At 45.7% G+C, this 22,414-nt stretch overlaps 3 protein-coding genes across 4 annotated transcripts; 1 reads left to right on the forward strand and 2 right to left on the reverse strand.

The window, feature by feature from the left end:
* Nucleotides 1-16: 16 nt before the first annotated feature.
* Nucleotides 17-3,621, reverse strand: LOC108045362. The gene is made up of 3 exons (XM_017124672.2): nucleotides 3,387-3,621; nucleotides 1,096-3,336; nucleotides 17-1,022 (listed from the first exon to the last, which is right to left on the reverse strand). The coding sequence occupies exons 1-3, from the start codon at nucleotides 3,502-3,504 to the stop codon at nucleotides 523-525; spliced, it is 2,859 nt and encodes a 952-aa protein (XP_016980161.1). The 5' UTR covers nucleotides 3,505-3,621; the 3' UTR covers nucleotides 17-522.
* A 1,190-nt stretch (nucleotides 3,622-4,811) lies between these two features.
* LOC108045379 (vesicle-associated membrane protein-associated protein B/C) lies at nucleotides 4,812-10,404 on the forward strand. Its single transcript, XM_017124694.2, has 7 exons — nucleotides 4,812-5,240; nucleotides 5,312-5,506; nucleotides 7,452-7,604; nucleotides 7,672-7,781; nucleotides 7,988-8,203; nucleotides 8,277-8,384; nucleotides 8,532-10,404. The coding sequence occupies exons 2-7, from the start codon at nucleotides 5,446-5,448 to the stop codon at nucleotides 8,685-8,687; spliced, it is 804 nt and encodes a 267-aa protein (XP_016980183.1). The 5' UTR covers nucleotides 4,812-5,240; nucleotides 5,312-5,445; the 3' UTR covers nucleotides 8,688-10,404.
* Nucleotides 10,405-10,863: 459 nt separating this feature from the next.
* Nucleotides 10,864-22,146, reverse strand: LOC108045335 (protein lava lamp). 2 transcript variants are annotated; one of them, XM_017124625.2, is made up of 10 exons: nucleotides 22,068-22,146; nucleotides 21,512-21,748; nucleotides 21,368-21,439; nucleotides 20,483-20,563; nucleotides 16,421-20,422; nucleotides 16,246-16,362; nucleotides 12,016-16,153; nucleotides 11,820-11,943; nucleotides 11,378-11,559; nucleotides 10,864-11,301 (listed from the first exon to the last, which is right to left on the reverse strand). In XM_017124625.2, exons 2-10 carry the CDS (start codon nucleotides 21,563-21,565, stop codon nucleotides 11,216-11,218), a joined length of 8,856 nt encoding a protein of 2,951 aa, XP_016980114.1. In that variant the 5' UTR covers nucleotides 21,566-21,748; nucleotides 22,068-22,146; the 3' UTR covers nucleotides 10,864-11,215. The 2 variants fall into 2 exon arrangements, with proteins under 2 accessions (XP_016980114.1, XP_016980115.1); XM_017124626.2 differs by having other exon boundaries at nucleotides 21,512-21,597; nucleotides 22,068-22,086.
* Between the last annotated feature and the right edge of the window lie 268 nt (nucleotides 22,147-22,414).

Below are 22,414 nucleotides of genomic sequence, written 5' to 3' on the forward strand. Positions count from 1 at the left end.
TAAAATGGTATTGTTGTATTTTTGTACTAGTTTTTATTTGTTGAGCATTGTAAATAGAATTTTTTTCCAAATGCCACAACATGGACTTAAAAAGTAAATAAAGAGATTCCATTATGGTTATGGTTTGGGAAATTAAGAATGTGTGTTATTCTCGAAAACTCATTCTGCTTGTCCTTTTTGAGACCGCTTACAATATTTGATAAGAATGTTCCCGAGTTCTAAGATGCATATTGAATCTTAGTGATCCAAGAAACAATATACATAATTACATGTATGTGTCTTTATAAAGTTATTATGCGCTTCACACTATTCTAAATGTTAGACTGGCGGCGCTGATTTTAGTAAAAAAATATGATAGCTGCATTTTAAAAATGCAGGATTGTACATATTCAATCTTAGTGATCCAAGAAACAATATACATAAGTGTATGTACGTGTCTTGATTAAGTTATTATGCGCTTCACACTATTCTAAATATTAGACTGGTGGCGCTGAATTGAGTACAAAATAAGATAGCTGCATTTTAAAAATGCAGCTCTCCCGAATCCAATTCCACGGGGCTTGGATTGGCCTGCTCCTGGACAGGATTTCTGGCCGGACTGTTGCTTAAAGGAGAATAGAAACCCTGGCGAGCTTCGGTCATGATTTCGTTGCGAATTGAGAGCGGAGTTTTAGTCACTACGGCCATTAAATGATCCCAGTGACGGCGCCTCCTGTTCAGTTTTCCATACATGATATGATGCCGGAAGGCGACCATATAGCGACGGAAAAGGAATTTGAAGGCCTCCAAAGCCGACTGACAGTTGGCCTGCACCACCGCATCGCTTAATTCGCCCATAAGCTTGCTATCGATGCGACTTTTCAGAGAATGGGCAAAAAGCTTGGTGGCCTCCATTCCACTCGCTTGGGTCACCAAACTAATGAACCGACGGTTGAAACTAGAGTTTCCCTCTTCTAGTGTGAGCAGCCAAAAGTCCTTGTGTTTAATCTGGGTCAACAAATCAACGATTTTGTGACGGAATTCTGCGAAAAATCAAATATTAGAGCAGGCAACCTAACGTGTCTTTCTTTGTATCCTCTGAATCGGAGAACTCACCTTCGGTCAGGAGCAGCAGGTAAGGAAGATTCGTTAGCCAATAGCGCACTACCAGGCCCAGAGCATCCACGCGTGCTTGCACAAAGGTGGTCAAGTTCCAGCGCAAAGCATCTATGGTAAACATCAGCTGGGAGATTAGCTTGATATTCTCCTGGCGCCACTCGGGCAAAAGCTCGTGCATGGCCTGATATTGCTTGGCGATCTGGACAATCTCTGGTTCTCCATCTTCTCCTCCCTGTGGTTTTCCATGTTTCCTAAGAATGCTTCTCATCTGCAGGCGACCAAAACGCTGCAGCTGCTGCTCGGCCTCTGTCATTTGAAAAAGCAAACGCAGGATGCGCTGCAGGCTGGTATAGTCCAAGGTCTCACTGAACACGGCTAGACCACCGGCACAACCCTCCAGGAACTCGCTCTGTGACTGCTTAAGCTGCTCCTTGTCATACATGCAGGCATCGTGCTTCAGGCTAACAACATATTTGCGCGATGACGAATGCAAACCGTTGAGGATCTGCCGGTGGCCATACAAAGACAGCAGAAAGCGTGGGGCGTTCGCCTTTATCAGTAGCTCGCCGTTTCGCAAAAGTTCCCTGGCACAGTGGGTCATCTGGTGGACAGCATGGTTAGGACAATGGCGAGCAACGCGCCAGAAGAGCGTTCCAAAGCGCTGGTGTGCCATACCCAAAATGGCGAAATCCAGCCACGTTTTTTCCGGGTTCTCATAGCATAGTGCTAGAAAATCGTCCAGCGGGAATGTCCTATTTATCTCCAAACGATTGAAGAAGCGTACGCGCCGCTCCTGATGATCCGGTGCCTCAAACTTAAAGTCTCCCGTCGTCACACCGAGCTTATCGCGCGTTTGCAGAAAATGGATCTTTTCCTTCGAGCTCAATTGCAGGAACAGGGGACGCAGGACCAGATTCAAAAGGCTGGCATACTCTCCCTCCTCCTCATCCTCCTCGCTGTCGTCCTCGCTAGTGTTCATGGTCTCCTCCTCCTCGTCACGCTGCTCCATCTTAATGGACACGTCTTCCTCGTCTTTCGTCATCTTTTTGGCCTCCACCACGTTTCCTAAATGCGCCAGTATCATCTGAGCATGCAGCGGGGTGAGCAACCTTAAATGTTTCTCCATGGTTTCCACGCACTCATCATTGCCATAGGCTATGGAGCGGCCAAAGAGATTGGCCAGTCCAGCGAGGAGCTGCTCTTTGGTGGCCTTGCCAAGATCACCGTCAAGAAAGGACAACAGTTCACCAATTGTAAGCTCCGTAAGGCGTTGTTCAAAGCTTTTTGCTGCATCCGCGAAAGTCTTCAGCTGCTTGCAGACGTCATGCTGAGAGAGATCCTTATGCTGTTGGGCCAATGGCAGCATCTCGGCCGCCAGGCAGCAGACTAGCTCCTGGTAGCTGTATAGCAAACGCGGCGATGGTATTTCCAGCCAGAACATATACATATACACGCTAACTGGCTGCAAAACGCGTTGCAATCCGTCCAACAAAGCTTGGGCAAAGAGTCGCATATCTTTCTTGGTATCAGCTGCGTAGCTGCCACTGATGTCGACGCTCATTTGGCTGTAGATTGTAAAGTACTTGGGCAGTTGGCGCCCCTTCGAATCGCCGAGGATATCCACAAGAAGCTCCAGCAGCTGTTTCGTGGCACGGGCCAGGTAAATCCCGCGCATTGTCGCAGGCACCTCCCTCTTTAGACGCTCTTCGGAGGTCAAGAGATGATGGTGCAAAATCCCGGACATCTGCAACATCAATTTCTTATTGGCTTCGGGTAGATTATGATAAACCATGGCACGAGCAGCTGCCGTTATAACGCCGAAGATCAATGGCAGGGCATCTAAAGGATCCTTGTGCACGTGGGACAGAGTCTGGTCGAAGGCATCGAAGTACTGGGAGGTCAGCCAGCGCGGTCCGCAGGCGAGGAACTCCTCCAGCGGCTGCTGAAGGCCAGACTTCAGGGCTATGGCAATTGTCAGAAATTGCGGAAAAGCCGGCAATAGGCCGCACAAATGGAAGCAGTGCTCGCTCCACTGGGAGTGTTCCCCTTGCTGCTGGTTGGCCGTATTGACTACCAGGTAGACGAGTAGGCCGCGCAGGTGATTCATGGCCTTCGGGCCAACTGGTCGGGCCACCAGATCCTCCGGCCGCTGGGCATGCGGCTCCTGGACGATCAGCTCGTGCTCCAGCAATATACCCGCCACCCGGTCGCAAACCAGAGCAATATGCTCTTCGTTTCCTGCCGGAGAATACTTTATTTGGGACTAATCCCCAAAATAATACACTTACCGCTCCAATAAAGAATGCTTCCGAGACTCTTGTTGCTTCCGCCGACGTCCTGGAAGGTCCTCCTCATCTGGACAAACAGCTGGCAATTGTCCAGCGGATGCTGCTTCTCGATTATCATGCTTCCCAAACCGGAATTTCACTATCTAGCGTTAAAAATTCCTTATTTCGCCAAAAAATTAAACACCTTTTCTTCTTTCCTTGCAATTTAAATATATCGATAGCTCTGTCAGTTTGTACTTTACTTGCTGATATTGATTATCGATGGCTCGATGAATAGCTTTCGTTTTTTTAAATCGCAGACTTGTAAAAAAATTTAAACTATTTTTTACTTGTTTAATTTCCCGACAATTTTTAAGCTGATATAAGAGCTGACCGACTTGTACACTGAATGAACTCAAACTATTCATTTTTATGCAAAACCAGTGCAATTTAAAGTCACCGCCTGCTTTGGTTTTTTGATTAAAGTATTGTTAAAGCATTAATATTTTTGAAAGAAAAAGTGTGAAAAAACGCCTGTTCACCTAAATATGAAAATAAACAAAAATAAATAAAACCTATCATTTTATAATAAAATTCAATTGATAAATATGCACTAATTATATAAGACACTATTAAATTTAAACGGTATTTAAATAATATTAGTAACTTAATAAGGAATCACAATTTATAACCACAAACTCAAAGGATATAGGTAATACAAAAATGATGAATTGAACATGATACTATTAAATTTAAACGGTATTTTAATAAATTGAGTAATTAAATAATAAATTAAAATTTATAGCCACAAACTCAATGGAAGTAGTTTATTTAAAAATAATGAATTGATGGTCGTTTTCGGCACACATGATTACATAATGAATCAATAACCAGTGATCAAGTTTGTTCTGCTGAACGCTGATGATAGATTACGCCACCTGAAAAGTAACCTGTGAAAAAATAACAACAGATTCAATGAATATTTGTGTTTTATTTCTCCTTTTCTTTTTTATTCTTCTTGTGTTCATTTTTTCGAAAGTTAATAGTATGTATTAAGAGAATGTAGCGTACTATTTTATGCTCATTTTTTGCTGACCATGATCAGTGATCATACGCGTTCACTATAACTATCAGTAATTTGTGATAATGTTGTTATGCTGAACGCGACCAATGTATTTAATAGCCGAATTCCACTGGGACATATTTTCACATTCTGCCCAACACTCACGGTTTAACATTTTTAAAAAATAAATAAAAATTATCGATGTATCGTCAGTCTTAGAAGCGTTTTGACTTTTTCTGAAGATTACTGTACAGACGACGTATCTTTAAAACATTGTAATTCTTAAATATGTTGATATATTTAAACGTTTAGAGAAGTTTGCTTATCGTAAAAGACTTTAATCGATATCAAAAAATTAATATCGAACGGCCAATCGATTTTACTACCAGCTCTAGTGACGCATGCGTTTGACAAGCGGTTTTTTCTGCTGACAGAATTTCTGGCTTTTTGCATTTTGCATTTGCAACTGAGTTTTTTGAAGAATCCGAAGAGTGCAAATTATACCTAGAAAGGAAGATCGCGTAGAAAAGCAGCTGAAAAGTCGGTGAAAAAGCGCACGTTGATCGTAGTTTTTTTTTCTCGACATTTTTCTGCAAAAAAAGAAAAGCCCGTGCGTGTGAGTGTGTGAGTGATTGTCTCTCTCTCTCGCTCTTCCTTTATTTTTTTGTCCATGCGTGTGTGTGTTGGTCGCATAAATTTACCGATATTTCGCCTGTGAGAGCGAAACGGGCGTAAAAAGACGAAAGAAGACAAAAAAAAGAGGGCTGAAAAAACAGCGAATTTCGTTCAAATATTGGGCTAAAAACGCAAACGTAAGCGAAAAAATCACTCTTATATAGTGTGTGAGTTTTTTAATAAAATTCCGTGTGCATTTCCCTAACAGCAAACAAAAACAACAAAAAGCTAAGCGAAAAACAGGACGCACAAAAAATCAAAAGGAAGAAGAGAGTCGTAAAGAGGAGAGAGCGAAATAACCAACAACACAAGAATAGTAGACCCAACAACAACAGCAACACAATGAGCAAACAACAATTTGATCTGTTGACCATTGACCCAGAGCATGAATTACGTTTTGTGGGTAAGTTTATTTTATTTGGGTATTAATTTTCCCTTTTCAACATATTTGCAAGGCCTTCTTCTTATCGACCAATAAAAAAAAAGCCAATTCACCTCCAATTTGTTGTTGCAAACAGCAAACTGCAAAGTTCGCTCTCTTTTAAACACACACATTCACACGCTCTCTTTCCTCATCTTTCCCACACTCTGTTTTATATAGCTATCTCTATCACTTTCTTTGACTTTCTGCTTATCAATAATTTCCGTTGTTTTTGTTGTTATTTTGCGTACGATTTATTTGACACCTTTTATTGTTGTTTTTTTTTCATCTGTTCTTTGCTCCTCTTTCAAGATTTGTATTTTTTTTATGCCGGCAGCTGGCGTCGCTCCTTTTCTCACTTGCACTGATTCTCCGTCTCTCTTTCCTGCTCGCCCTGTGTTTTTTGGCTAGCATTTTATTTTTATACCCAAAAACTTGTCATGGGTCATTTTTTTCTTGTCTTTTACTCTTGAATTTTGGCCAAAAAGCAAACGCAACAGCAGCGGTAACAACAATGCAATATGACAGCAAGAGCTCGCACAGTGGGCACACAAAGCATTGCTAACGTTAAAATTCGAATACATATCCATATTTTTTTTTTCAAAAAGATCAATGAATCTGCTATAAATGCCTGAAGAGAACGGTTATTCATATCTTTTAACTGAAATCAATTAATGGTAGACAATACATTAGTCTAAGCTTCAAACACCAAAAAAGGAAATAATTAAACAATAATGAATATTTTAAATCTCAATTTATTGGTGAAAAAGTACTAAGGTCAGTAATTAATCTTTAAAAATATTTCAAAAAAATATATTTACTTTCATTTCCACTGTGCGCAAATATTTTCATATTTGTGAGTGCGTGTGTGTATGAGCCTTAGCCCCATTCTTTTGTACCACCTGCCACCCCACCGCCCCGTTTAGCGTTAAATCGCGAAGGGTGTGGGAGGCAGAGGGCGGAAAACACATGCATGACGCGACTTGTCTAATGAAATTTTCTTGAAATCAAATAAACACACATACCATGTTAAACACAGCGATTCGTGTGTTACTGTTTCATTTGGTGTTTTTGTTGCCACTTAACATTCGGAAAATGATAAAAATGATAGCAGTATTTTGGGAATTTGTAAGTTCTACGATCGATTTATTATTTACCCTCTTCAATTTACATATTACCAAGGCATTGGTAGTGTTAAAACTCATTCTATTGTCTGAATCAATTTGTTAATTTGTTTGTAAATTTACATAAATGTATGGATGTATTTGCAGCAAGTAAATATAATATTGTTTATTTGTTTATAAGATCCGTAACATTTGACCGATTTTTTTTTGCCTTTTAGAGAAAAATTCTTCTTATAGAATGAAAAATGGAATATACAGATTATATTACATTACATACGTTTCAAAGTTTTGTTTTATTCCGTTTTTAATGATCTTAAAAATATTTCTGAATAACTTTAATATATAAATGATTAATATTATTCTGTTATGACAAGTCAGAACTCCTTTTATAGAGTACCCAAAACACGACTCCCCGATGTTTTGGTCTATTTTTTCGGCTTTTGTGCCAGTTTCTCGCTTTTGTTTTGGTTTTAATTCAATTAATTTGAACTTGCTTTGGCCAATGACGCAATGAGCGTGACGTGACGAAAAAATCAGGGAGAGTGGCAAAGTGAGAAGAGCAGGGAAAGTGCGAAAGTGGGTTGGCTTCCCTGGGTGGGGTTATCGTCAATAGAGTGTGACTAATCGGGTGCATTCAATAAAAAGTGTGATAACGCCTGCAGGCTATTCTAAAAGTGCGATAATGCCTAATGTCAAATAAAACCTGATATTTACATATCAGATCGAAATGTACTTAAATATCGATTACCTATTACCTATGGTATTAAACCTATTAATATTTTTTTATTGTTTCACAATTGCAGGTCCCTTCAACCGACCCGTTGTCACAATCATGACTCTGCGCAACAACTCGGCTCTGCCTCTGGTCTTCAAGATCAAGACAACCGCCCCGAAGCGTTACTGCGTACGTCCAAACATCGGCAAGATCCTGCCCAGTCGAACGACCCAGGTGGAGAGTGAGTATTATGATTGTATTTATTTGCATATATATCAGCTAATTGAACCGTTTTTCAATGTACATAGTCTGCCTGCAGCCATTCATCTACGATCAGCAGGAGAAGAATAAGCACAAGTTTATGGTGCAGAGCGTCCTGGCACCCCTGGATGCTGATCTGACCGATTTAAATAAATTGGTAAGGAAAAGAAAGGATGATAAAAATCATATTGTAATTACTAGAATATTAGATCGATATTATTATATAATAAATAAGGTATAATAATCCACTTAATCATTACAATATTAGTTTGCGCAAAGTTAGGGAATTAATATGACTCAGAAAGTGTTTAAACTGATTAAACTATTTAACTAATCAATCTTGCCTGTAATCTTCTCCTGCAGTGGAAGGAACTAGAGCCGGAGCAGCTGATGGACGCCAAGCTGAAGTGCGTGTTTGAGTTGCCCAGCAACGAGGCGAATGCGGAGAACACCAGCGGTGGCGGTGCCATCGGCGGCGGAAGCGGAAGTGCCGGAGGTGGAAGCGGAGGCGTCAACACTAGTTCAGGCATCGCTGAGGCTATCGAGAAGAAGCTCGAGAAGCTCTCCAGCGAGGATATGGTGGGTTCTCCTTGATTAACACCCAATAATGGTTAAATAAATAACGCCACACCTATTTATTCCCCAAATATAGCCCTCGAATTTGCCCGATACGTGCGAGAATATTGAGTCGCTGGCCTTTGAAATCAAGGCGCTGCGTGAGTCCAACAATGAACTGCGAAAAGAAAATCTACACTTGAAGGTATTAATAAATTCAGTTGCGAAACATTTCGAAACCAGTTCAAAGGCATATTTATGTGTTTCAATTAGTTTGTTTTGTATTTGCTATCTTTTTAAGGCATTTAAAAGTACCCTTTTTAACCGGTCTTCATTTCTCTTCATTTTTCAGGATCAAATCACACGCTACCGCAGCTCGCCGGCAATTAAGCAGGTGAATGAGCCCTATGCTCCAGTTCTGGCTGAGAAGCAGATTCCGGTCTTTTACATTGCAATTGCCATTGCTGCGGCCATTCTTAGCCTCCTGCTGGGCAAATTCTTTCTCTGAATGCCATAAACGATCGCCAGCAACATGCAACGTGCAGCAACAGCAAGACAGCGGCAACATCATCAAACAGCAACAGCAGCAGCAACTAACAACAGCAACTAACAACAGCAACCACAACGAATGAACAACAGCAGCAGCAGAAGCATTAAATTCCATCATCGGCAAACAAGAAAGAAAACCCAGAGATAAAAACAAAGCTGACAAAAAAAAAAAGAAAGAAAGCAGCAGAGAAAGAGAAAGGGAAAAAACAAGAGAGACATAAAAATCGTAAATTCGCAAATGGGGAAATCTCTTTAAAAATATTTAAAACTACACCTACTAAGATCCCATACGTATATTGCTCAGATTTTCAATTGCATTTCTTTTTCGCTATTAATATTTAAGATTTTTTTAAAAAGCTTCACAACCATTTTTTTTTATTCGTTTTTGATGCATTTTAAAACGGAAAAGTTGAAGTATTTCAAAGAACAACCAAAATTATTTTTAAATTGAATTTATAATATATTTTCGACGAACATTAAAAATATAAATATAAAATTGTTACGTGAGTGCGAGAATTAACTTCAGTTTAACATTTTTTTTTCTTTTTTTTCAACCACCAAGACCTAGATGTAAAATTTAAAATCGAAAAATGAAAACCAAATGTCAAGAAAAAAACCTTGAGCAAAATGCAAAACAAAAATACAAAAAGAAAAAAATAAAGAACACTTGTATGGAAAACCAATCAATGAAAAAGCTTCAAAAAGAAAACATGCTCTGCAAGGCCGATGCTCTCTAAAAGAAAAGTTGCTTCACCCCCCGTCGTATCTCTCTCTCTCACTTTTTGTCTGTCCCTTTCTAAATCCCGAAATGAGATCGAACGCGGGTCTATATATAATTATATAGATATATAAAAAAATCATTATTGTTTTTGGAGCATTTGCATTTACTACGTTTCGTTTTAGTCATTTCAGTGGTTACATTACTACACCCATACAGACACCACTCAATGAACGCTATACATATATATATATATTGTACGAATATAATGAATTTCTATAAGCAAACCTTTATGTAATTTGTGTTGTTTGCCAAGGCCGAATTGAAAAAATTCCTTAGCCTAATTAGCAGCGAAATTGCGAAAATCCATAAACTATTTCTGATACGATATATATATATGACCGAATAGGTGCAGCAAAATCAATCAACTTTTTAAAAACATTTGACTCAAACAGACACACACGACTTGTTGATGGTTAACACTAGATCCATGGATCCATAGATCCACCATACCCACTTGGTTCCTTCCGTTCCGCCCTCTAATTACTCGCTTTGTACTTGTAAAAACCGGGTAACTGGCGATGCAACTAGTTTTTCACCATTATTATTTCGCCTCACATATTTCATTGCATTTGTTTGTGGTTACGACTTTTTTATATAGTTTGCAAAGCATTGAAAAAGGGTATATAGATTTATACATGAATATATATTCGCTGACATGCATGATCGCTGTATTTTCATAGGCATGTGGAAAGTCGTATTTAAATGTTTAACTAGAAATACAGAAAACAAAAATCTAAAAATAAATAAAAAGAGAAGTGGAAGTAAAAACAAATAAAAAACAAAAAAAAAAAAGCAAATCATAAGCAAAATGTACTTGATGTCAGCTGTAGCAAAAAAGAAAAACACAATATATATGAACATAATAATAATATAATAAAAAAATGTGGAAACGGAACTTAACATTTAACAATTGTTTCGGTACATTTAACAACATTGAATTGCATTACCTAATTGAAATCAACCAACATACACTCTACACACGCCCAACAGTCTCCTCGCAAATCAGCCGCAAAATCAATGGAATATATAAGATGTCGCAGGTGGAGGAGATCGGGAAATGCAGGAGAAGATCGCAACACAAGCAAGAGAAAAACAATTATTATAATATTTACAGCATGAATCTTAAAAACTAAGTGTTTTTTTCTCAAAGGAAAAATAAAATGAAACATTGTTAATTAAACATCAAATATCATTTGAAATAAATTTAAATAAAACGAAAAGCGATGGTATTTAGTTGATTCGTTGATAATCTAAAACTTCGTCTACAAGTTTCTTATGATTTAGTTATCATAGAAATAAGAAAATACAGACTTGGTTGATCTGAAAAGAAATCCATTTAAAACACAAATATATATATTTTGGTTTAATTCTTAAATTCTTTAGTTAAATTTTCTCGTTTTTTTTTTCTTTTTGCTTCTGCTTCGCTTCATTTCGTTTTGTTTTATACAATTTTTACATATCTACAACATAAAACGTACGCGTTTGGAACAAAATCGGGAATCGGGAATTCCGGGGCCAGCCTTTCAGCTAGCCAAGGTACATAATATCGTATAAAGAACTCTAACGCTATCGCTATCGCCATCGTCCGCGCAAGGAAGGCCAGAATTAGGGTTAATGCTATGATTCGTTATCAAAGTGCTAGTCGTGGGAGCCCATCTGAAGGCATCTTGGGTTCGTGCTTGTCCTCGCCGGTGAATGGGGAAGGGCTAGCCGGAGGTCTCCTCCTCCTTGTTGTTGTTGCCCAGTATCCAGTCCATGAGCATCATCGATGGCGAGCGCAATGCGGACTGAGCTGGAGATTTGGATTTGGTATCGGAATTTTGGTTAGGACATCATCACATGTTGATGTTTAGGTGGCTTCCACTCACAGAGATCCTCGCCGATTGTTGGTGGTGCGGAAGGGGATGTCGCTACTGATCCCTGTCCAGATCCTGATCCCTGCTGCTTGGCCATGTCCTTCTGCAGCTGGATCATCTGCTGCAGGCGCTGCTCGCGCTCGTCCACAATGGCCTTGTCCTTGGAATGCTTAACCGTCTGCAACTCTGCGAGCCTGAAAAGTGTAATGATAATTAGTACAAAGTATTCCTCACAAAGTTGTAAACGGCGCAGCGAATGATATGAGATGTGTAACAAATTTTAATTCAATATTCCGATTATATTGATTTATAAATATAAAATATATATGTTAACAGAATGTCATTTGTTTTGTTTCCACTTTACCATCTTTGGATCATATATATTGATATGCTTTTTTACGGATATAACCGCTGCATCGTTTACAACTTGAATTATTTATTTGTCAGCACTCACTTTTGCTTGAGGTCACTGGTTGCACTGGTTGTGGTTCCCAGGAGCTCGCTGCTGCTTCCGGCGCTGCTGGTTTTGCTGGGGCTGCTGCCCGAGGCGGCCGATGAGGATGCAGTGGCGCAGACGGCTATATAATTGCAGATACAAATAAGTTGGGATCGACTCTATAAGGCAAAATGGAAAGAAAAACCCCACTCACGTTCATCGCTGACGCGACTGCGCTCCGTTTCCAACTGGCGCAGCGTGTCCGATAGCTTCAACTGCAGATGGTCACGTTCCTCGAGCAGCTGCACCAGTTCCAGGATCATCTCCTCGACGCGCATGTCCCGCTGGTGAAGCATCATCAGGGCGTAGTCGAGGTCCGCCTTAAGCACATACTCGGGCAGTGGTTCGTTGGCAGTTAACGGCGGTGGTCCACCAGCTGAGGCGGCACCGGCGGACGGAGATGGATTTCCACCGGATCCCCCGCGATTCTGCAGCCGGAAGGGATCGTATTGGGCCGCCAGACGAGCGTACTCTGCCGAACGGATGGCCAGCTGCTCCTTGAGCGTGACGATCTCCATTTCCTGCGTTTCCAGGGCCTTTTGCATCTTCTGCATCATGTCCTCGCTGGCTTCTCCTGGCTGTTGCGTGGATGGCTGATGTACCCTTGCCTGCTCCCTCTGCTGGCCAATCTCCTCCAGCTGCGCCTTGAAGGCCGCCTCACGCTGCGCAAGATGCTCCTGCCAAATGCTGGCCACCTCGCCACACTTTTGCTCCACCAACTGTTCCCACTGCTGATTAATGGCCGCCAGATCGGGAATTTGCTGAGGGATTGTGGGTGTGGGATTGGGATTGGGAGTCTGGCCAAGATTTTGGCTCTGCAAAACCTCGAGGGTGCGGCGCAGTTCGGTGATCTCAATGTTTTTCGTATCCAGCTGAAGCAGCGTCTGCTTCATCCTATCCTCCAGCTCCAGGCTGCCGAGAACGTGATTGTTAAGCACACGCAGCTCCTCCTCCATGTCGGATTTTTCCTGCTGAAGCTGCTGGCACTGGACACGCAGCCGTTCTACGGATTCCCCATCACTCGCAGCCACAGCAGTAGCAGCTGTCTCCTGGTGATCCTCCCTGTCCTCCTCCAATTGCTTGACCTGCATGCGCAGCAATTGAAGCTCCTGGTTCTTGGTCAGGATCTCGAAGACAAGCTTCTCCGTTTGATCCTCGCGCATCAGCTCCTCGATGCGCTGCTTCAGGTGGACAATCTCCGCTTCCTTCTCCTGCAATTGGACCATTTGCTCATCGTTCCTGGAGTCCACATCCACCGCAGGCTCCTGACTTCTGATCCGACGCAGTGCCTCCAATTCGGCTTGGTCGCGTGCGCGTTGTGCTTCCAGTTCGATGAGTTGGTGGCTCAGTTGCTGGAACTCCAGTCGTTGGTTGTTCCGCTGGGATCTCAGGTGCTCCACCTCACTCTGGAGTTGCCGCAGGTGTTCCTGTTCTACTCGTTGGAACTCCAAGTGATCCTGCTCAATTATTTTACTCTGTAACTGATCTTCTTGGATATTTTGGCTGTGCAACGAGTCCTGCTGCAATTTGAAGGTTCTTAAGTGCTCTAGTTCAGGTTGAAGGCTCCTCAAGTGCTCCAGTTCGGGTTGAAGGCTCCTCAAGTGCTCCAGTTCGGGTTGAAGGCTCCTCAACTGCTCCACTTCAATCTGGAGGGTCCTTAAGTGCTCCACTTCTGTCTGAAGGCTCCTCAATTGAACCACCTCGCCGTGAAGCTTCCTGAGGGACTCCACCTCCACTTTAAGAGCCTGCAACTCCTCCACATTGGCCTGTCCCTGCCTCAACTCCTCCACCTCCTGCAGACGCTCTCTTAGCTGCTCCTCCAGGGTCTCCTTTTGGTCCTGGACCTGGGCGTTGGTTTCCTCGGCCAACTGGACCAGTCGTCTCTCCTCTTTCAGTTTCTCCTGCAGCTCCTGGCACTCTGCATTCAGATCCTGGTTCTCCGCCTGTAGATTTTCCATCCTCGCCACCTCATCGCCGCTCAATGATGAGGAGACAGCAGCAGGAGCGGCTGGAGCAGGAGCTGAAGTTGGGGGCACATCCCACTGGTCCAGTTGGCTGAGCTTCTCCTGGAGCTCCCGGATGCGGGCCTGATACATCTGCACATCCATGTCCTGGCGCTCCTTCAGCTCCGCCATACGTTCGTTGCCGGCGGTCAGGACATCGATGCGCTTCGCTAACTTCTCCTTTTCCAGGGCGTGCTGCTGTGTTAGCTCATCGGCCTTGGCTTGACGGGATTCGTGCAACTGGAGCTGGTGCTTCAGCTCCTCGATAATGGCCGTATCCAGATCGTTATCCACTGCCAATGTGGGCGTTGCGGCCACAGTCGTTGTCGCCTTCGTTTTGTATTCCTTGAGGCGCTTCATCAGCTTGGCCGCCTTGGTCTGCAGTTCGGTCTTTTGCTGCTCCGCATTGGCCAACTGGAGCTCCAAGTGGGCGATCCTGGCGTGCAGTGGTTCCACATCCGTTTGCGGCGCTTCGGTGGCGGCACTCGCCCACGGATCCTCGTCCATGCCCCAATCTATGGGCTGCTGCTCCACGTGTTCCTGCTTCGGCTGGCACAAATATGCCTTTTTGGGCTGAATTAGAGGTTCCTCCACTGGCTCCACCTGCGGCAGGCCCAGGTCCAAATGGTGACTCACGGCATCGTGCACTGTTTCCCCAGCAGCTTGCCCGCCAAAGAACATGTCCAGAGTGGGCGCTGCCGCCGGTTGGATGAGCTTCTCCAGCGCCGCCAGGCGTTCACGCTCCTCGTTGGCCGACTTAATCTCGGCCAGCTGCTGATCCCGCTCCCTCAGCAGGCGCTCCAATTCCATTAGGTGCTGCTCCAACTGCAGGCGTCGCTCTTCCTGCTCCGACAGACTTTGATTGCGCGCCAGCAGCTTCGTTTCCAGATCCTGGGCATGCTTCTCCAGGTCGGACACATTCCGCTGCAGATCCTCGATGGTGGGTGGCGTGGGAATGGGTGGCGGTGGAACCGATGCACCTAACGAGGAGACCTTTAAGGGCTGTGCCGCAATCTCATCGAATGGCGAGGGTGCGGCCAAAGCATCACCGCCGAAGAACAGGGAAGTCGAAGGAGGATGCTGCTGAGTCTGTTGAACCACAGGATGAAGGTGATGATGATGCTGCTGTTGTTGTTGCTGGTGGTGCTGCTGCCTGGCCAACTGTGCCTGCAGCTCGCTTAGCTGCTCGGCCAACCGCCTGTTCTCCGTCTCGATGTAAACCTGGTCGTCCGTTTGATTCTGGCCCAGAGTATCCAGCTCGGCGATTTGCTGCTGCAGGGCCTGCAACTCCTGGCTGTGATTGGCGCAGAGCGCATCGATCTGGGTGCGCAGGTTGTCCATTTCGGTCTTGTCCTGCAGCGCCTGCATGCGCAGCTCCTGCAGCTCCAACACATCCTGCTCGGCACTGTCCTGCTGCAAGCGCAGCAGGGTCACTTCGCGGCTCAGGGTAGATCTCTCGCGCTCCACCTCCTGGAACTCCTCGCTGAGTCGCTGCAGCTCCTCCGCCCGCTGGCTGACAAGCTCTTGGGACCGCTCCAGCTGCTGGACAAGATCTCGCGTCTCGGCAGCCGCTCGCTCCACATGACCATTGAGGTCACACTCGAGCTCATCCAGTTCGGTGGCCTTGGCGGCCAGCTTGGCATCGTACACCTGTCGCTGACGCTGCAGATCCGCCTCCTTGGCGGCCAGTTGCTGGTGGAGATCGGCCAGCTCCTCCTGACTGGTGCTGTTCAGCTGCTCCCGCTCTGCCTGGGCAGCGGCCGCCTGCTGAGCCTGTTTGGACAGCAGGGACTCGTATTCCGCGCGGAGGCGAGTCAATTGTTGCCTGGACTCCTCCGCTTCGCCGGTGGCCAGCTCAAGTTGGCGGCTTTGAGCCTGCTCCCTTTGTTGCAGTTCGTACAGACGCTCCTGCAGCTGTTGATCCTGCTCACGCTGCTGCTCCTCCTGCTCGCGCCGTTGCTGCAGCTGTTGCTCCAGTAATTGTGTGTGATCCTGGGCAGCCGCCTGCTGGTTGGCCTGGCTGGCGGCCTGCTCCTCGAGGACAGCGCTCCGGGCCAGCAGCTCCGTGTTGTGCGCCTCCAGCGACTCAATGTACGAGGCATCCTCCTGCAGCTTGGCCTGAATGCCCTCGTGAATCGTCTCCAGGCGCGCGATGGTCATCTCAAAGTTGGCCTTATCGCCGGCATACTGCTGCGCCAGCAGCGAATGCTGCTCCTGGGCCGCCGTCAATTGGACACGAAGGTGCTGGTGCTCCTTTTCGGCCGCTTGCAGGGATTCCGCTTGCTGGAGCTGAAAGAATTTAGGAAATAGAAACATTACTTTACAAGCAAAGGGCTTAAAAACAACTGAGTTTCACTATGAAATATGACAGCTGGACTCACCGATTGGGATTCCAATGGTTGTTGTGTTATCTTATTAATGGTGACATCGCCTTCGCCGGCGGCGCTAATCCTTTGGCTCTCCAGCAATTGGGCAATCTCCTGGCGCAGGGAGGCAATCTATTTTGCGGGGGGTTTATAAGATTAACAATGACAAATGAAGAAAACGATTGCCCACCTCCTCATCCTTCTCCAGATGCAGTTGCTCCTGCGCAGCTGCTCGCTTGGTGCGCACATGCTCCACCTCGCTGGCCTGATCCTGCTGCAACTGCTGGAGGTCCCGCTGCAGCGCTTGAATGGTGGCATTGCGATGCTTTATTAGCTCCTTGGACTTTTCGAATTTCTTGGATTTCTGCTCCAATTGGCGCTGCAAATCCTCGACCGCCGCCGTCGGCTGATTGCTTAGCTTCTGTTCGAGATTGTGGATTTCCTGCTGCCGCTGGGAGATTTCCTGCCTGAGCCTGGAGTTCTCCTGGCCCTGCTGGAAGACCTCCTCCTCGGCTTCTTGGCGCTCGCGTCGCAGCTCCTTGTTCACCAGGTTGGCATCTTGGAGCTCCGTATCGCGTGCCTGGATCAGTAGTTCTTGCTCTTGGATTTGCTGCTTCAGCTGACGCAGTGCATCGCGATTCTCGAGGTTCACATGGATCTTGGCCTTGAGATCTTCGTTGAGTTTGCTGACCTGCTGCTGCAGCTTCTCCACTTGTTGGGTATCCATCAGCGGTTCGGGCTCCTTGGCCACCTGCTGCTGCTGTTCTTGAAGTTGACTGGTCAGCTCCTGGATCTTCTGCTCGAGTTCGGCATTGTCCTGGGTGCGCTTCTTGAGGTTTAGGGCATACTTCTTGAGCTTCTCGCGCAATTCACGGGTCTTGAGCTGCTCCTCCTGGCGGGCATGTTCCACGCCCTGGTAAAGCTCCTGGATTTGCTGGTTCAGCGCATCGATCGTCTCCTGGCTGGAGGCCAATTCACTGACCTGCTGGGCAGCCAGACTCTTGCTGATGCGCAGTGCCTCCCTCAGTTGATCCGGATCCTCTTTGGCCCTCAATTCCCGTAGCTCCTCTTGGGCGGACTGCAGCTCCAGCAGCTTTAGGTTGAGAGTGTGCTCACTTTCGCTGAGGTTCTCGATGAGTTGCTGCTTCTGCTCGGCCACCAGAGCCTGCAGGATGCTCAGTTCACCCTCGAGCGACTCGCCACCTGACTCCAACTCTCGACGAATCCGTGTCTGCTGCTCCAGTTGCTTCTCGTGGCTCATTTCCTTGGCGTTCAGCAGCTGATCGAATTGCTCCGCTTGCAACTGAAGCTGTGTGATCTCGGCACTTTGCCTGGCCACCAACTGCAACTGATCCGCCTCGATTTGTCGCAGTTCCCGGATCTGCTCCAGCTGCTCCTCGATCTGCTGACGCTGCTCGGCCTGCGCGGAGCGTGTGTCCTCGAGCAGCGATTGCAGATGGAGGAACTCCTCCTGGTCCTTTTGATTGTCCAAACTAACAATGGCCAACGGCGGTCCCTCTGCTTCCGGATAGCTATCCCTCATTTCATCCAATTCCTGCCGCAAACGCGATATCACCGCCTTGAGTTCCGCATTCTGGGCATTCAGCTGCTCGTACTCCGCCAGAGCTTTGCCATTGGGGGCGGTGACGGCCACCACGGTCTCCACCACGGTCACAGTTTCCACCGCCGTGCTGGCCTCCTTCACCTTGTGCAGCAGCTCGCTCAACTGGGTGTGACAGTTCTTGGCCTCCTTGGCCAGTTTCTTGGACACATTGAACTTGGCCTGGCGGTCGTTGGCCCGGCGATAGGCCTCCAGTTCCGAGTTGAGTTTACTCAGCGATTTCTCGCATTTCTCGAAGAGCACAGGGCCACCTTCGCCGGCATCCAAGGTGGCCACCACCTCCGAGGAGCGCTGCATAGAGCTGAGTTCCTGCGAGAGATTCGACGAGGTGGACGTGGAGGAGAGCAGATCCTTTTCACGTTCACGCTGCAGCAACTGCAGGGAGCTGGAACTCTCCTCCAATCTGGCCTGCAGTTGCAAATTCTCCGCGGACAGCTGCTCCAGTTTGTCCAAGACCTCGCCGCGTTCCTGTGTGAACAGTTCGAGGCGTTCTCTGAGATGGGATAGGCTCTCGCCACCCGACTCCTCCTCCTCCAGCGTTTGATCCGTCTGGGTGAGCTCGCTGACATGACTGGGCACTTGCTGGACCGGATCCACCTGCTTCTGCTCCTGAGCATCACCCTCGCTGGCCGGACGTCGTTGGCCAAAGCATTCTAGTTGCTGCCGCTCCACGATTTCAATGGATTCCGCCGAACTGGACGAGCTCAGCTTCTCCAGCTTGTCCAGCAACTCCATGTTCTCGTTGATATAGTGCGTTAGCTTCTTGTCCAGCGTTTCCTTTTCCGTTTGCAGGGTGTCCAGCTGATGACGCTGCTCCTGGGCCTCCTGTTCAAGTTGCTGAACACGTTGGGTCAGCTGCTCCTCCATTTGAGCTTCGCTCAGTTCGGATTCGACGCGGGCGGACTCGTGACCTTGCTGCAGTGCCTCCAGGGCCTGTTGCAATTCCAATTTCTGCTCTTCCAGCAGGCGAATGGCCTCCAGTTGCAGGGGATTGGACTCCGCCGGCTGCTCCGGCTGGGTATCCCTCTCTTCGCGATCCTTATCCTTCTCCTCCTCGTCCTCCTGCATGTTGGCCAACTGCCACTGGCCCTTCTCGTCCTCGAGGACCGTGATCCTCTGCTGCAGCTGCTCGTTATCCGCCGCCAGTGTGGCCAACTGCTGCTGGCCATCCTGGGACTGCAGTTTCTGCAGCTGCTTCTCCGTCTGCTTGCACTTGAGCTTCAGCTTGATGTTCGCCTTGTTGGACTCGTCCAACTTCTGCTTCAGCTGCTGCAGTTCCTCCTGCAGCTGCTTGCTGGCCCCGCTGTCCTCCAGATGATCGTCGAGGAAAAGGGGTTTACTGCGACTGCTTTGGGCCAGTTTCTCCTCCAGCAGACGCAGATTCACATTGAGCACATTGAGTTCCGTGGTCTTTTCGGCTAGTTCTTCACTTTGGCCAGCCATTGCGGACTTTTGCTTCTCCAGTTGCAATGATTGAGCTGTTATGGTGGCTTCTAGTTCCTCCAGTCGGGCAGAAATACTCTCATCGCTCACCTGGAGCTTCGTTCGGGCGACTAACTCCTGACGCAGCTCCTCGTTGGTAGCCTGCAGTTCGCTCAGTTGATTGGTGAGCTCCTGGAGCTGTTTGGCCAGCTCCAGGCTCACCTGGGCATCGGTGGCCGCCGTCTCCGACTGCCGACTGCTGGAAGACTTCTCGTGCTCCAGTTCCAGCTCCAGATCCCGCTGCCTTTCCCGTTCGCGTGCAGTGGTTAGCTCTTCCTGGAGTTCACAGCGGGTCGTCTCTAGCAGATCGTTTATGTTCTCCAGCTCTGCCAGTCGTTCTCTTAGGACTAACACCTCTCCCTGGAGGCGGGAATGCTCCTGCTCCTGCAGGCTTTCCTCCACCACCTCCACCTCCTCCTTCTTGGTCTCTGCCTCCCTTTGGCCCAGACGCAATTGCTCCAACTCCTGATTTCGCTGAGTGAGCGTGCGCTGCAATTCGGCACCGGATAGCTCCAATTGCTCGATGAGATTGGCGCGCTTGGCCAGTTCCGTGCGCAATTCCTGCATCTCCAGCTCCTGGCGACCCTGCTTGAGTTCCGTCAGCTTCATGCGACTCTTGAGCAACTTTACCCGGCTCTCGTCCAGCGGCTCCTGACCCTGGGCCTCCAAATCCAAGGCGGAACGGTGACGGGAAACGGGCGGATTGGAGCTTGTCATAGTCTGCCGCAGATCCGTCATGGAAGAGCCCAGCTCGGCGGTATTTTGATGGCCAATATTCGACTTTACGGAGAGCAGGGATTTGGCCAGATCCCTTTTGCGTTGCTCCAATAAAGCGCGATTCTGCTCGGTGCGCTGGGTGAGCATAAGTAGCTTCTCACTGCCGCTGGTTTGGAGCGACGAAACCTCTCCTGCTCCTGTTCCTGCTGGGGCGGTATCCTTCGTGGGCGTGACCAGTGGAGTGGAGGTGCCGCCGGAACGCGCCTTCAGCACGGTGAGCTTCTGTCCCAGCGTCTTCAGCGACTCCATGGAGTCACTCATGCTGGGCTTGCGTCGCCCATCCTGCGATTTTCTCAAGGCAGTCAGGCGTTCCTAAAGAGGGGTTTTCTGATTAGTTGATTTATATATTGAAGTTTTTGCATTTCTGATTACCTGTTGCTTGTACAGATTCTCTTTAAGGCTGTCCAAACGGCCCTTGCCTTCGGTGCCTCTCGTTGTGCTGGCGGATACATTCTGAAATGGATTATGCAGGTTATTTAAATCACTTTTAACCAACTGATATCCTAGGATCTTAAATTCGGTAAATTGAAACATTTAGCTTTAAAATCAATAACACTAACCACATATAAATGAGTCTTATTCGCTTATACCTTTTCCTTTATTGTGATTCTGTCATCATAATAGCTATTACCAACTGGTCATAATAATAATAATTTAAATATAAAATTCACTCAAATTAACTTCAACCTTAAAACGTATATCAAATAAATTAGACAAACTTATTTGGCAATAAGCACAATCATTTAATTATTTAACTTTTATGTTCTATGAGAAAGTACTGTTTTTAAAATGTACATTAAATTCCATAAAAATATTTATGAATTTATTCATGTTATAAAAATAAAAAAGGATGTTAAAATGTGTTATCAATTAAATTCCATTTGATTGCTGCAAATAAAATCCTCCACGTTTAATTCCTGATAAATAATATATATTTAAACTTTAAGAACACCATTCCTCATTTGTTACTAGTTCTTGACAAAATCCACATTTTATTTCTGATAACTTTTAATTATAACACATAAACGTAATCCTTAATCGATCCTTACCATTCTATAATGGTAGAAACGCTTCTTCCGGTAATCGTACTTAATATTGGGATTAACATGTGGCCAATCTTTCAATGTAACTCATACAAATTTAAATTTTAATTCCATAAAAAAGGCAATTGTCCTCCTGAAACCCTTAACTTTAATATAGACATAATCCTTCATCATAAGTAATCTAAGATCCTGGGTTTCACTGGGATTTGCTCACCTGTAACAAGGACAGGTCGTTGGAGCTGCCCGTCAAGCGTATATCCGCCTCGCCATATTCGTGATCATCGGGCTGCAAGGAGTAAAAGTCATCGTGGTCAGTTGATGCATGTGATCCCTTTGGGGAAATCCAGATGTAACTCACCTGAACGATGGAGAAATCGTAGGAACTCTCCAAAGCAGCCGAATCCTCCTCCATTGTCGTTTCAATTACAAAATAATACTAACTATCTAGTTTTCAAAAACCGAAAGGAAAATAGGAAAACAAACAAAAACAAAACAAAACAGAAATCGGGGGATCGGGAATATATATGCGGACTGGCTATCTGAAGGACCGATTATATATCCACGGTGCCTGCGCAGCGCTATCTATCGACATTGACTGGAATGAGAGAGATTTAACCATGTAGCTAGCATATATTTTCCGGTTCCAATCGGATTGGACTATCTTTAACTTTAAGTTTGAGTTTGAGTTTTATATTGTTTTTTTTTTTGGAATTCGTGGCACTGACGTGTGCATTTGCATCTGTGTGTGTACGTGTGTGTATGGTTGCGTGTATCCCTGTGCGTGTGTTTTGTTTGCTGGTTTTTCGCAGCCGTTTTAAACCGATTTTCCAGTTGGTTATAGAGTTTTAATTGACTGGCAACTCGATTTGGGCGAAAGAACTTCTATATAATTACGCTGACAAACGTATATTTACCAATTCTAATTAATGCCAGCGTAAAAACAATGCAAAACCAGGGCTGCGCAAACAACTGAACTCTTATATTCAACCCTGCTGCGTTCTTTGTGAATGGCAAAGTTTATTTAGTGTTGGGCAAAGTGCTTAAATAAATTATTTTAATTTGAATTAACTGAAATTATGTATTCCAACATTTTAAATACCAATGGCCGTGATGAACATGCTTATTTTCAAGCAAAAATAGTATCAATTACATATATATTTGCCAGAGGTAGGTAATAAATCGAGCACCCACATATATAAATAGTTTTATGAATATTTATTTCATTGATTTATTAATAAATATATATTATATATATTAATAA

The sequence above is a fragment of the Drosophila rhopaloa genome, unplaced genomic scaffold (genome assembly GCF_018152115.1).
Source record: "Drosophila rhopaloa isolate 14029-0021.01 unplaced genomic scaffold, ASM1815211v1 contig_3, whole genome shotgun sequence".
Classification (NCBI taxonomy): domain Eukaryota; kingdom Metazoa; phylum Arthropoda; class Insecta; order Diptera; family Drosophilidae; genus Drosophila; species Drosophila rhopaloa.